This window comes from Ambystoma mexicanum, chromosome 10, assembly GCF_040938575.1.
Source record: "Ambystoma mexicanum isolate Mex_15411 chromosome 10, UKY_AmexF1_1, whole genome shotgun sequence".
Classification (NCBI taxonomy): domain Eukaryota; kingdom Metazoa; phylum Chordata; class Amphibia; order Caudata; family Ambystomatidae; genus Ambystoma; species Ambystoma mexicanum.
The window spans coordinates 1,514,492,882-1,514,505,263 of record NC_090932.1 but is presented as its reverse complement, the minus strand read 5'-3'; the positions used below and the strand labels follow the sequence as shown (position 1 = coordinate 1,514,505,263).

The 12,382-nt window shown below is 48.6% G+C and overlaps 1 protein-coding gene across 1 annotated transcript in view; it reads right to left on the bottom strand.

Annotated features, from left to right (window-relative positions):
* The window catches only part of DNAH10 (dynein axonemal heavy chain 10), a 2,725,177-nt gene that overhangs the window by 2,159,457 nt on the left and 553,338 nt on the right, over positions 1-12,382 (bottom strand). The window contains exon 18 of the mRNA XM_069619694.1: positions 8,914-9,121. Within this exon, the coding sequence (XP_069475795.1) occupies positions 8,914-9,121 (208 nt within the window). The remainder of the gene's footprint in view (positions 1-8,913; positions 9,122-12,382) is intronic.

The following is a 12,382-nucleotide window of genomic DNA, read 5'->3' as shown; positions in this document are numbered from 1 at the left end:
CCAACCCCACCACTAGAGCAACAAGTTACTTACCAACTGGTAACGTTCTTTCGACTGGATGTTCCTCTGACATATTCCTCATCTTAGATGTATTCCATCCAGCTTTAGCTGCTTCGGAAATCTTTTCTCGGCAGAGGGCGCCGTGCGTCGATGTCGTTGAGTCGAGGTCCCTCGGAGGCCTCCTTCGAGGGTGACGTCATCGGGTATACAAGTAGCATGCGCGGCGCCCGTTGGCCTCAGTTCTGTTTTTCCTCCTCTTGCTTTGTTGTATGGATAGTGCAGGTAGCCCGGTGTCAGCCTCGCGAGAGTTGAAGTGGCAATAACCCAGAAAATCTACAAAGGGGTAGGATGGGAGGGCGATGAGGAATACGTTGGAGGAACATCCAGTCGAAAGAACGTTACCAGTTGATAAGTAACTTGTTCTTCAAATGGATTGTGTCCTCCAACATATTCCTCATCTTAGATAGACTCCCAAAGCAGTGTAGAAAACTCTCTGGAGGAGGGAGTAGATTTATTATTATTATTATATGGCCGAATATAGCACTGCTTTACCAAAAGCAAGCTCTTCAGACTGGGAAGCATCTAGACTATAGCATTTAGAAAAAGTGTGCAGTGATGACCAAGTTGCTGCCTCACAAATAGATTTTATGGGAGGACTTCTTTGAAGGGCTGTCGAAGAGGCTATGCCTCTGGTGGAATGGGCCCTTAAGCCTTCTGGTGGGTCTTTTCCCTCCAATCTGTAGCATTCTGAAATGCAAAGCACAATCCAACGTGATATGGTTTGTTTTGACACAGATTGACACAATTTCCTTCCGGTGTAGCCAATGAAAAGTTGATTATCCACTCTAAGCTTTGAAAGCCTAGAAATATAAAAGCTTAGAGCTCTTCTCGATCCAGTCTATGTAATCTTTCCTCCTCCTTACTGGGATGAGATGGAGGGTAGAATGCGAGCAGAATAATGTTCTGATTTACATGGAAATCAGACACAACTTTAGGCAAAAACGAGGCTTTAACCCTCAATACCACTCTGTCCCTGTGGAACACAGTATAGGGTGGCCCAGAAGAGAATGCCTGCAATTCGCTCACTCTTCTTGCAGATGTTAAAGCAATCAGGAAAGCTGTTTTCAATGTTAACAACCTTAATGGACAAGTGTGCAAGGGTTCAAAAGGGGCACACATTAAAAACTTTAAAACCAGGTTAAGATCCCAAAATGGGAATTGGAAAGGAACACATTAGTGAGTCCCTTTAAGAATTGTGTTATCAAAGGAATTTTAAAATAGGAACATTCTTCTGAAGAGCGCTTGAAAATGGAAAGCTACAAGATAAGCTTTAATGGTCCCAATATTTAGGTCTCTACGTGCCAGAGACAAGAGAAAGGACAAGACTTCCGGGATAGAACATAGAAAAGGATCAACATTATTTTCTCTGCATCAGTTGCAAAACTTTTTCCAACAGCAACGGTATAGAGATTTTGTTGCTGGCCTTCTTATCAAAAGCAACACCTCCATGACGTCATCTGGAAGGTCCCAATCCTTGTAACTCAGCCTTTCAGATACCAAGCAAGAAGGTTGAGAGTCTTGACCTCTGGATGGAGAACCTGGCCCTCCATTTGTGAGAGAAGGTCCTCTCTCTGAGGAAGACGTAACGGAGGACAGATGGACAGGTCTAGAAGGTTCTAGACCTTCTAGACCTGTCCCCACGTTCTCCTGGCCCAATCCGGGGCAATTAGGATCATGCGGTTTCTAAACCGTCTCAATCTCCTGATGACCCGAGGAATGATGGGAATCGGAGAGAACGCGTATAGTAGTGGGAAGTTCCACTCCACCACGAACGCGTCCCCTTAGGCTCCTCTCGGGGGAAATTCCCTTGATCAATTCCGTTCAAATTCCGGTTGATTCTGGTCAAAAAAAGGTTTACTTGAGGGGTTCCCCAAAGGGCGAAGATCTCTTGAAGGACTTCCTAAGCCAGTTCCACCTCGTGGGACACCGTGCTCTGCCTGCTCAGAGCGTCCGCCGTCATATTCTCCTCCTCGGCTCGATGAACTGCCGTTAAGGAGATTCCTTCTTGAATTGCCCAATACCAGAGCCGCATTGCCTCTCTGCACAGAGGTAGTGACTCTACACCTCCTCTTTTGTTTAGATAATGCATGGCCACTGTGTTGTCCGTCATTATCAGGACATTTTTTCCTCTGACAGATGGCAGAAAAGCCTTCAGCGTTAGTCTGATTGCTCTCAGCTCTAAAAGGGTGATGTGTAGTTTGGACTGCGATGGAGACCAACGACCGCTGATTGTCAGATCGTTGGCATGAGCTCCCCACCCCATGAGTGAGGCGTCCGTCACTACTGTAATCTCGGGCCATGGCTGCCAAAAATGTTCTCCTTTTATGATGTTCTCTGTGCAAGTCCACCACAGAAGATCCTGCCGAACCTTGTTCGAAATCTGACGAAGATCCGTTATTTGACCTGAGAACTGGGCCCATTGAGTCTTTAGAGTTCATTGAAGGGATCTCATCCTCAGGCATGCCTCTGGCACTAGGAAGATGCAGCATGCCATGAGGCCGAGCAATCTTAAGAAGTCGTAGGCCTGGAGATTTTGGGCATTTTCGAATTTGGAAACCATCTGAAGAATGTCTTGAGCCCTTGACTTGGGAGGCGAGCCCTTTCCCAAGGATGTGTCTAATACAGCCCCTATGTACTGGAGCTGTTGGGAAGGTGTCATGTGTGACTTCTTGAAATTGAGGGAGAAGCTCAGTCTGTGGGGGAAGTGGCAGGTGACTTTCAGATGATCCAAGGCTTGTTCGCCAGAACGTGCTCTGATCAACCAATCGTCTAGGTAGGGGCAGATGTGAATCCCCCCTCTCCTGAGGTGCGCTGCCACCACTACCATTAATTTGGTGAATACCCTCGGCGCGGAGGTCACCCCGAATGGCAGGACTCGAAACTGATAGTGTGAGTCGCCAACTACGAACCTCAGGCATTTTCTGTGCTTGAGATGAATTGGCACATGACAATACGCATCCTGGAAGTCCAATGACACCAACCAATCCTGAAGTTGAAGGGCCTGAAGGATCTGAGAAAGAGTGACCATCTTGAACTTGTCCTTCCTGAGGAGCTTGTTCAAGCCTCTTAAGTCCAAGATGGGTCTCAGTCCTCCATCCTTTTTGTGAATAAAAAAATATGGGGAGTACCATCCCTTGTTCCTCTCCGCTACAGGTACTGGTTCTATAGCACCTTTCTCCAGCAGGGTTAAGACTTCCTGCTGTAGGAGCGGGTCTGGAAACTTCAAAGAGCGTCTCTGTGGTGGATTGCTTTGAGGTTGTGTTAGAAAAGGAAGTCAGTAACCTTGGGCTATTATTTCTAGAGCCCAAACATCTGAAGTAATGGCTCGCCATTCTTGCATATGCTGCGACAGCCTTCCTCCCACAGGTGTCTTGTGATGCAAGTCCCCAAAGTGGTTTTGTGGCGGTTGCGCGGCCGCTGATGGTAAAGAGGCTGCAGCTGGGGCTGGCTTTGCACGTTTTCCTCGTCCACCACGAGTGGCCTTTTTCTGGCCTCTTTGAATAGCCATTCCTCTCGCCTTTCCATATGAGGAGTAGTTTATGTTTATGTTTATGTTTATTGAGTTTATATAGCGCTCTACGCCAAAGTGCTTTACAGAATAACAACAGGTACAGTAATGAATGAAGCATAATAAACAAACATGAAACAAACCAGTGATGCAGTATTTAGAACAATTTACACAGAGGAGGGGGGAAAGAGGGAGGGCAAGGGGTAGGACCCTGGGTGACCTCCAACGCACTAAGGTGGTAACAATATCCAAATTGGGGTCATCGGAGGGTGGGAGGAGGCGTGGGGAAGGGAAGGGGGGGCAGGCATGTGAGGGGGGAGAGAGGTAGGGAAGGAGAGTCAGGGGGGGAAGTGGAGAAGAATGGCTTTGAGGGAGGAGCGGAAAGATGGGTAGTTAGGGGTGGAGCGGATAGAGAGAGGTAGGGAGTTCCAGTGGAGTGGGGCCAGGAGTTGGAAGGAGCGGAATCGCGAGGAGGCACAAAGGGCTGTGGGTACGGCGAGAAGGTGGAGATCAGCTGAGCAGAGAGAGCGGGAGGGAGAGTAAAATGAGAGGAGGGAGGCAAGCTAGGCGGGGGCGAGCTCATGGAGAGATTTGTAAACAAGGCAGAGGAATTGGAATTTCAATTGTGAGAGGAACTGGAGCCAGCCGAGTTGAGAGAGTGAGGTAGAGATAGAGTCTCGAGGGCCAAGAAGACAGAGTGCGGATAGAGGAGTGGTAGATGGATTTTAGGGGAGTCAGGTGAGAGACCGGGAGTCCAAAGAGAAGAGAGGAGCAGTAGAAGAGACGGGAGAAAATAAGGGAGGAGATTAGGAGTTTAGAAGCGTGAAAGGTGAGAGAGGAGCGGATCTTACGGATGTTGAAGAGGTGGTGCCGACAAGCATGAGAGGTTAGGGAGATGTGGTTAGAGAAGGAGAGAGAGGAGTCAATATGGGGGCCAAGGTTGCGAGCGTGGGTCGAGATGGGGAGATTGGAAGGGGGAAAGTGGATGAAGGGGGGATGGGAAGGTGAGAGAGTGTTGGGAGGGAAGAAAAGCACTTCAGTCTTGTCAGTGTTTAGGGAAAGATAATTGGATGACATCCAATTTTTTATGGCCAAAAGGCAGGAAGAGAGGGTGTGGTGGAGGTCAGAGGTGAGGGAAGAGAAGGAGAGAAAGAGTTGGGTATCGTCCGTTTAGAAGTGGTCGGAGATGCCGAAAGAAGAGATGACAGGGGCGAGAAGGGAGGTATAGAGAGAGAAAAGGAAAGGTCCAAGAACGGATCCCTGGGGAACGCCATAGTTCAGGGGGAAGTTGGAGGAGGTGCGGCCTCCCCAGGAGACAGCGAAGGATCGGGTGGAGAGGTAAGAGGAGAGCCAGGAGAGGATAGAGCCTTTGAAGCTAAAGGAGGGCAGAGTGCTAAGAAGTAAGGGGTGATCTACGGTGTCAAAGGCTGCAGAGAGGTCAAGGAGGATGAGAATTGAGGATTGCTTAGCGTAGCGAGCGGTGAGGAGAGAATTAAGTACATAGGTGAGAGCAGTCTCAGTGGAGTGTTTAGGGCGGAAGCCAGATTGAGTGGGGAGGAGGGAGCGAGAAGAGACAAAAGCTGAGTGTTGAGAGTAGGCTAGGCGCTCAAGGAACATAGAGATGAAGGGGAGAAGGGAGATTGGTCTGAAGTTGGAGGCAAGAAGAGGGCTAGCAGAAGGTTTCTTCAGGATAGGGATGATGGTAGCATGTTTGAAGGCAGATGGGAAGGCAGCAGAGGAGAGACAGATGTTAAAGAAGGTAGTTTGGTAGGAGATGAGGAGAGGGCAGACTTTGGGGATGAGAGAGGTGGGGATAGGATCAGAGGGGGCAGCAGTAGGGTGGGTTTTGGATGGGAGACGTAGTCAGGGGAAACAGGAGAGAAGGTGGACATGTTAGCAGGGGTGAAGAGGGGGAAGGAGGGAAGAAGGATGGAGAGGAGAGGATGTTTTGGCAGAGAGGGAGAATTTTGGAGGAGAAGAAGTTGGCGAAGTCAGAGGGAGAGAGGGGAGAATTTGTGGAAGGGTCTGGTGTAGGAGGGGTATGAAGGCGAGAAAGGGTCTGGAAGATACGGCGGGGGTGAGAAGCTTGTGAGTGGAGGAGGTTGGAGAAGTAGGAGCGCTTAGCAGAAATGAGGCAAGAATCATAGAGAGAGTGATAAGAGAAGTAAGAGGATTGGTTGGTTGAGGAAGGGGTTTTGTGCCAGCGTTGTTCGAGGTGACGGAGGAAGCGACGCATGGATAGAACGTGAGAGGAGAGCCAGGGCTGGGAGGGTTTGAGAGATGTTGAGAAGGAAGTAAGAGGGTAGAGTTGGTCAAGACAGGAGGATATAGAGGAGGACAGTGAGGAGAGGGCATCATCGGCTGAGAGCGATGAGAAGTCAGGGAGAGGGGAAAGGGAGGAGGAACAGGAGTCAAGGAAGAGTGAAGGGTTGAAGTTGTGGAGATCACGACGAGAAAAGGAGGGGGAGGAAGGAGAGGGTGAGGACAATGAGGAGGGGGAAGAGTAAGGGAGAAGGAAAGTAAAGCGTGGTCGGAGAGATAGTTGGGAAGAGACGATACGGGGGAGGAAGAGTGAGATGAAAGGAAGATGAGATCGAGAGTGGAGCCAGAGGAGTGGGTGGGTGGGGTTAGTAGGGGAGAGAGAAGGTAGGAGTCAAGTAAGGAGAGAAAAGGGGAAGACTGAGATGAGGTTGAGAGGGGTAGGTTAAAATCGCTGAGGCGACCTGAGGGGCGTGGGACATGAAAGAATGAGGAAGAGGGGGTGGAGAGAGATGCAGGAACAGTGGAATTGAAAGGGGGGATCCAAGTAGTAGTAACGATAGGATCGTCCCCTCCAAGATTGTCCTGATGCACGAAAAGGCTGAGGTTGCCTAATAGCAGCTCCTAAAGACTTGGCAGCCGCTTTTGAGGTCTGCAACCTCTGAAGGCTCTCGTCAGCCTTGTTGCCAAAAAGGTGAGACCCGTCAAAGGGCATGTTCAGAATACTGTTTTGCACGTCTGGTGCGAAACCCGACTTCCGTAACCACGCAGATCTGCACATTACTGAGCTAGTGCCCATGGACCTGCTCACACTATCTGCAGTGTCCAATCTAGACTGAAGGGATTCCTGCTTGGCCTCCGTTCCATCTTTAACAATGGCTACGAATCCTTCCCTTTCATCCCTTCTGGTATGTGCTCCGCCACCATTGCAATGCACTCCCACAGAGTGTACGAACATTTTGCCAAGGCACATGTGGAGTTGGCCGATTTTAACGCCATACTCCCAGCTGAAAATACCTTGCGTGCCCAACCATCCACACGCTTGTCGTCCCTATCCGGAGGGATAGAAGGGTACGCCACCCTACTTGAAGCTGTGGCTGCCTGGATCACCAGACTCTCGGGAGTAGGGTGCTTAGACAGATAGCCGGGGTCGCTACTGGAAGGGCGGTATTTTGAAGTGAGAGACTTAGTCACCGGAGGAATAGAGACTAAGGTCTCCCAATTTTTGGCCACTCTATTTTGTAAGGCTACATGGAAGGGTAAGATCGGATCTTCGGTGGGACCATGATCCAATATATTGGTCAGATCATCCTGGATGAACTGAGTTGGTGGTCTAGCCCATCCTAAGTATTCGACCACCTTTGTCATTAGTTGTCTGTATGAGGGACTGGCATGTTCCCCTGGTTCTGGCCTGCCAAAATCTGTTTCAGGTGAAGTATCAATTCCACTTGCATTATGTAAGGTTCCCACCAGATCCCTCATCCTGCTTTCCTCAGAAATCAGGCATTCTGGAACATTTGGGGTGCCTTATTCCAGTCCAAAAGGAACATTCTCCTCATCAGACCTCTCCTGTTCTTAAAAAATTGAAGTTAAGGATTTGAAACATTCTTTCCTTGGAAGAGGTTTAAAAACCTTTTCTGGGAGAGGTGTATCAGCGGAACCTGAAGGCATTACAGCCTTTGCAGCCTTCTCTTTTGCTGTTATTTTGACAGCTTCTGGCTGAGTTGGCTGAGTTGGAGCCTTTGGAATATTTGGGTTTGGGGTCGACGTCGACAAAGGTGTCAATGGCGTCGATGGCGCTGACGAAATAGTGTTCGTCGACGGAGCTGGCTTCGAGGGCGTCGAGGCGCTCTTCGAAGACTTACCCTTCGAGGTGTGTCGGGTTCCGGACGGCGTCAGTGACCTCAATCGGTCAACTCGACTCGAGCAGTCTTTTTCACTCTGCGTCCTGGATGGTTCCCGGTCCTTTCTCCTTCGATCACCTGGGCTCGAGGACGCACGAGTGTCGGAACGGTAACGCTCTCGGCCGGCTTCCGAAGAAGGCGCGGATTGAGGCTTAGCCTTTTCAAACACCTCCATCATTTTTATTCTGAATGCTTCCCATTCTTCGGAGGAAGGATGTTTTGTGGAGCATTTCATTCTTTTTGAGGATTCGTCCGAGGACGAGGTGGAAGGGGTCCGGTGGCCTCTTTTCTTGGACTTTTTCGTCGAAGACGAAGAGCGGTGTGAACCCCTTCGGGACCTAGACCGATGCTTTTGCCTTTCGCGTCGAGGAGATTTCTCCTCACGGGACCTCGACTCGACGCTAGACACTTTTCGGTTGGGTTTTCAACCTACCTGCAGTTTTCCCTTCCTCTCTCGCAAGGCCTTCCCGTCATTGCCTGACACTTTGTACAGGCCTCCATGTCGTGGCCTTCACCGAGCCACCACAGACATTCTCGGTGCGGGTCCGTGATGGACATTTTCGAACCGCAGGATTTACACTTTTCGAATCCCGCCCGCGGGGTCGTAGTCGGGGTCGATGATGAGGACATATCGAATATCTTCAGTAACTGCGTCACAGAACTACTCTATGTGCGCCGAGTCTCCGAAGCAACACGTACTGCGGAAAAACGGAACTGAGGCCAACGGGGGCCGCGCGTACTACTTGTATATCCGATGACGTCATCCTCGAGGGACCTCAACTCGACGACATCAACGCACAACGCCCTCTGCCAATAAAACATTTCCAAAGCAGCTAAAGCTGAATGTAATACATCTAAGATGAGAAATACGTTAGAGGGCACAATCCATTCGAAGTATAGGCAATTCCGGGAGATTGCCGATTTAGCGACTTTTCAAATATAGGCAGTTAGGACACAATATAACATACACAACGTTACAGCAGAACCTCATGTGCATGTCAGTTACAGACCATGCAAACGCCGGGGGATATGGCTAGTACACAATGTTTGTATTAACACTGACACAACATTTTGCATAACAGAAAACCAAGAATAGGTCAAACTGAAAGTACTATTTTACAGTCATAGAATGACAAAAGAATACAGTTGGGATAGGCAATGCTCCTCATAGTTTACACTTACTTGGTCACCATCTTGGTCAAGCTGTTGTAAATCTTGTGTTCCCAGTATGCATAATATGGAACCATTTTAGGGTCTCTGCCAGTATTTGTGTGCACAACTAGGCCTTCCATTTTTGTGAGCAGTGGCCCAATAGCAGCATATTTCCTGACCAAAAGGTCTATTTCTCTATTGCGTTCATGTTCAACATGCTCAAAGAAGTCTTTGACTCCTGTTGGAAAATAAACATGTTTTCAGATTATTAGACAGACATAGAAAATGTAAGGGTAAAAGGAAAAAACTGCAACTCAAACGAACGCAATTTTCTGACATTTGAAAGATAGCAAAGCCTCCAGTAACTGGTACCTTAAGCATGTTGAAACTTTACTTTGGGCTTAATTTCGGGCAGTTAGATGTATTCTACAAGCAGAAAAGACAAAACGTGTCCAAGCCTATTAAATTGGTGAATACTTGCTGGTAATAATTGATATTTTAATTTCCTAATTCCTACCAGACACAGCAGGACTCCCAAGTGTTTAATCAACTGACAAACCTAAAACAGGTTGCTTGGTCTCACAGCTTCTTACTTATCTTTCTGAACTTTGAGTAAAAATAACAGGATTTTAATATTTTTCTGGGATTCCAGCAACAAAGTTGAAGAATTAAGATGACTGGCCGCCAGGGTTGGGTATAGTAGTGCCATCTTTCCCAGTGTAGTAAACTGTAAAGATAAATTATGAGGGCTCTGCAGCATGCAAAGTGTTAATGTTTATTTTATTTATTTATTGAATTTATAAAGCGCACAGCAACCCGTAGGCATCAAGGCGCTGTTACAGCAAACCAGTTACTTGCAGGTGAGGCAAAGTGAGCATACAATTGATAGGGTGATGCAGTCCAAAGCATTGCAATGTTTGGGATGTCATGGGAATGATTGGATTAGGTGAACAGCCAGGTTTATAAGGATTTTCGGAATCCCGAATATGAGGATTCAGCTCTCAGGGTGGGAGTGAGGATGTTCCATTGTTTGGCTGCAATGGAGGGGAAGCTGGAGCCTCCCGCTTTGGCGCGTCTGATTTTGGGCTGATGGAGGTGATTGGAATACATGAACCTAGTAGGTCTTGACGATTGAGCTTTTGTGATTTTCTGTGAGAGATAGGGGGGTGCAAATTTTCACAAGCATCTGTGAGTAATAGACATGGGGCCTCATTACGAGGTGGGCGGTAGGGGTTAACGGGCACCGGTGAGGAGACAGGTGCCGGTAAACCCTTACCGCCCTATTCCGAGGTCCCTTAGCAGGTCCCGCTATGGACGCCTGGTTTTACCAAGCTCCCTTAGCGGGAGGCGCTAAGGGACCAGAGAGCTATTAGCGGGCCCGTTATTAGCTCCATCCCCATTCTCATTGAGCCCTATGGGGGCTCGAATGGGAATGGGGAATGGTTCTCGGAATGGGGATTTACCGGGTCCTCCAAGGTTGGAATGACCCGGTAAGTCCCTATTTCGAGAACCCAGACCCGGAATGCGGTGAGGGGGTAGCCATGGCCTCCTACATCGTAATGAGGCCCATGGTCTTGAATATGATCCTATCGTGAATAGGCAGCCAGTGGGCTGCTTTCCTTGCGGCAGAGATGTGGGCCCTTTTGGGAATGTTGGGAGCTGCTCACAGTGCGTTATTTTGAATGATTTTAAGCTTTTGAATGTTTTGAGATGAGGTCCATGCGAAAAGGACATTGCAGTAATCCAGTCTAGTGCCAATGACAGCTTGTGCTATGGTAAGACAGTGGTCAGGGGATAGGAAGGGTCTAGAAGCATTTATCAATTTTGATGTATAGGCAGCAGAGGAGGAAATTGCATTCACTTGGCGGGTCATGGAGAGGGTGGCGTCTAGATGGACACCATGGGCCTCATTACACGGACGGCGGTAAGGGTTAACGGTCACCGTTAATGGCAACGGTGACCGTTAACCCTTACCGCCGTACTACGAGGTCCCTTTGCGGGTTGGAGGATTTAACGCCTGCTTCTTGCAGGCGTTAAAATCCAACCCGCTAAGGGACCTCGGAGCTAATTACGGCACCGCAAAATTGCGGTGCCGTAATTAGCGCCTTCCCCATTTCCATAGAGCCCTATGGGGCAGAAATGGGAATGGGGAAGGGCAATGGCGGAAAGGGGATTTACCGCCCCTCCAACCTTGGAATGGGGCGGTAAATCCCCTTTCCGCCAAGGCGGTGCCGGTATTTTACCGGCATGAGCCATGGCGCTAATAGCGCCATGGCTCACCGCCTACCGTGTAATGAGGCCCCTTGTGTCCTTACTGATGTTGAGATTGGGATCACAATGCCATCAATTTTGAAGGCTGTGTATTGGTGACTGAGCTTATTGAGCACTGAGGGGGTCCAATCAGCAAGATCTAGGTCTTGTCCCCATTCAGGCACAGGTTGTTTGCTGCCATCCAAGAATGGATGGTTGTGTAGGCGGAACCAAGGGTATTAGAGTTATCTGTATAGTTACCAGAGAGGGGTAGGAGAATTTGAGTATCATCGGCATAATTGGTGTATGCGATGCCAAGGGAGTCAAGGATGTCAAAGAGTGGTCTAGTGAAAATGTTGTAGAGAGTGGGTGATATGCAAGAGCATTGTGGAGCTGGTGGTGCGCTGACGTCGGAAAACACTTTCATGACTCGCCCCTCTAAAAAGGAGGTGACCCATGATGTAGCTTCGGTGGAGATGTTTACTGAGGTGGTGGCAGAGGATTTTGTGATCTACCAGGTCAAACGCTGCTGACAAATCAAGGAGGAGTAGGAGGGCTGGTTACCCCATGTCTCTGAGCTCATATATCTAATTTTTTAAGTTGAGCAGTGCTGATTCCGTACCATGGCCTGGGGCAGAAGCCAGAGCATTCCTAGAATGTGATTAGTTTCCAGGTATTGTTGGATTTGTAGATAGGCTGCTCTTTCTATAATTTTAAGAATGGGACGGTTGTGATAGGCCAGTTATTAATGTGGGCTGTTGGGTCAAGTGATGGTTTCTTTAGAAGTGGAATAACCTAAGCTACTTTGAGGTTGGAAGGCACTATCCATGTGGCAAAGCAAGCATTGATGAAGGTAGTGATGAGGGGAACTAGAGCTTTGGCACAGTATTGATGATAATGGTGGCATGGCATACATCGCCTTTGCATTTGGATGGTTTGAGGCATTTTAGGATAGATAGGACATATGGCTCTTTGACTGATTAAGTGAAATTGTGGTAAGGTCGGGATAGAAGAGGTAACAACATACTTGGTGTTGCAGAGTTGCTAGTTCGGCATGAATTGTTTTGTGTATTGTGTCTAGTTTGTTGATCATGGCGTTTTGGATGTTTATGCACCATGTTTCGTCCTTGGTGATGGAGGAGGGTGGAGTGGAAAGAGATTCAAGCTCTCTAACGATGGTAGAGATTTCCTTTGTGTGTGATTTAGCATTGGCTATTCTGGCCTTGAACGTGGTAGATTTGGGCGCGAT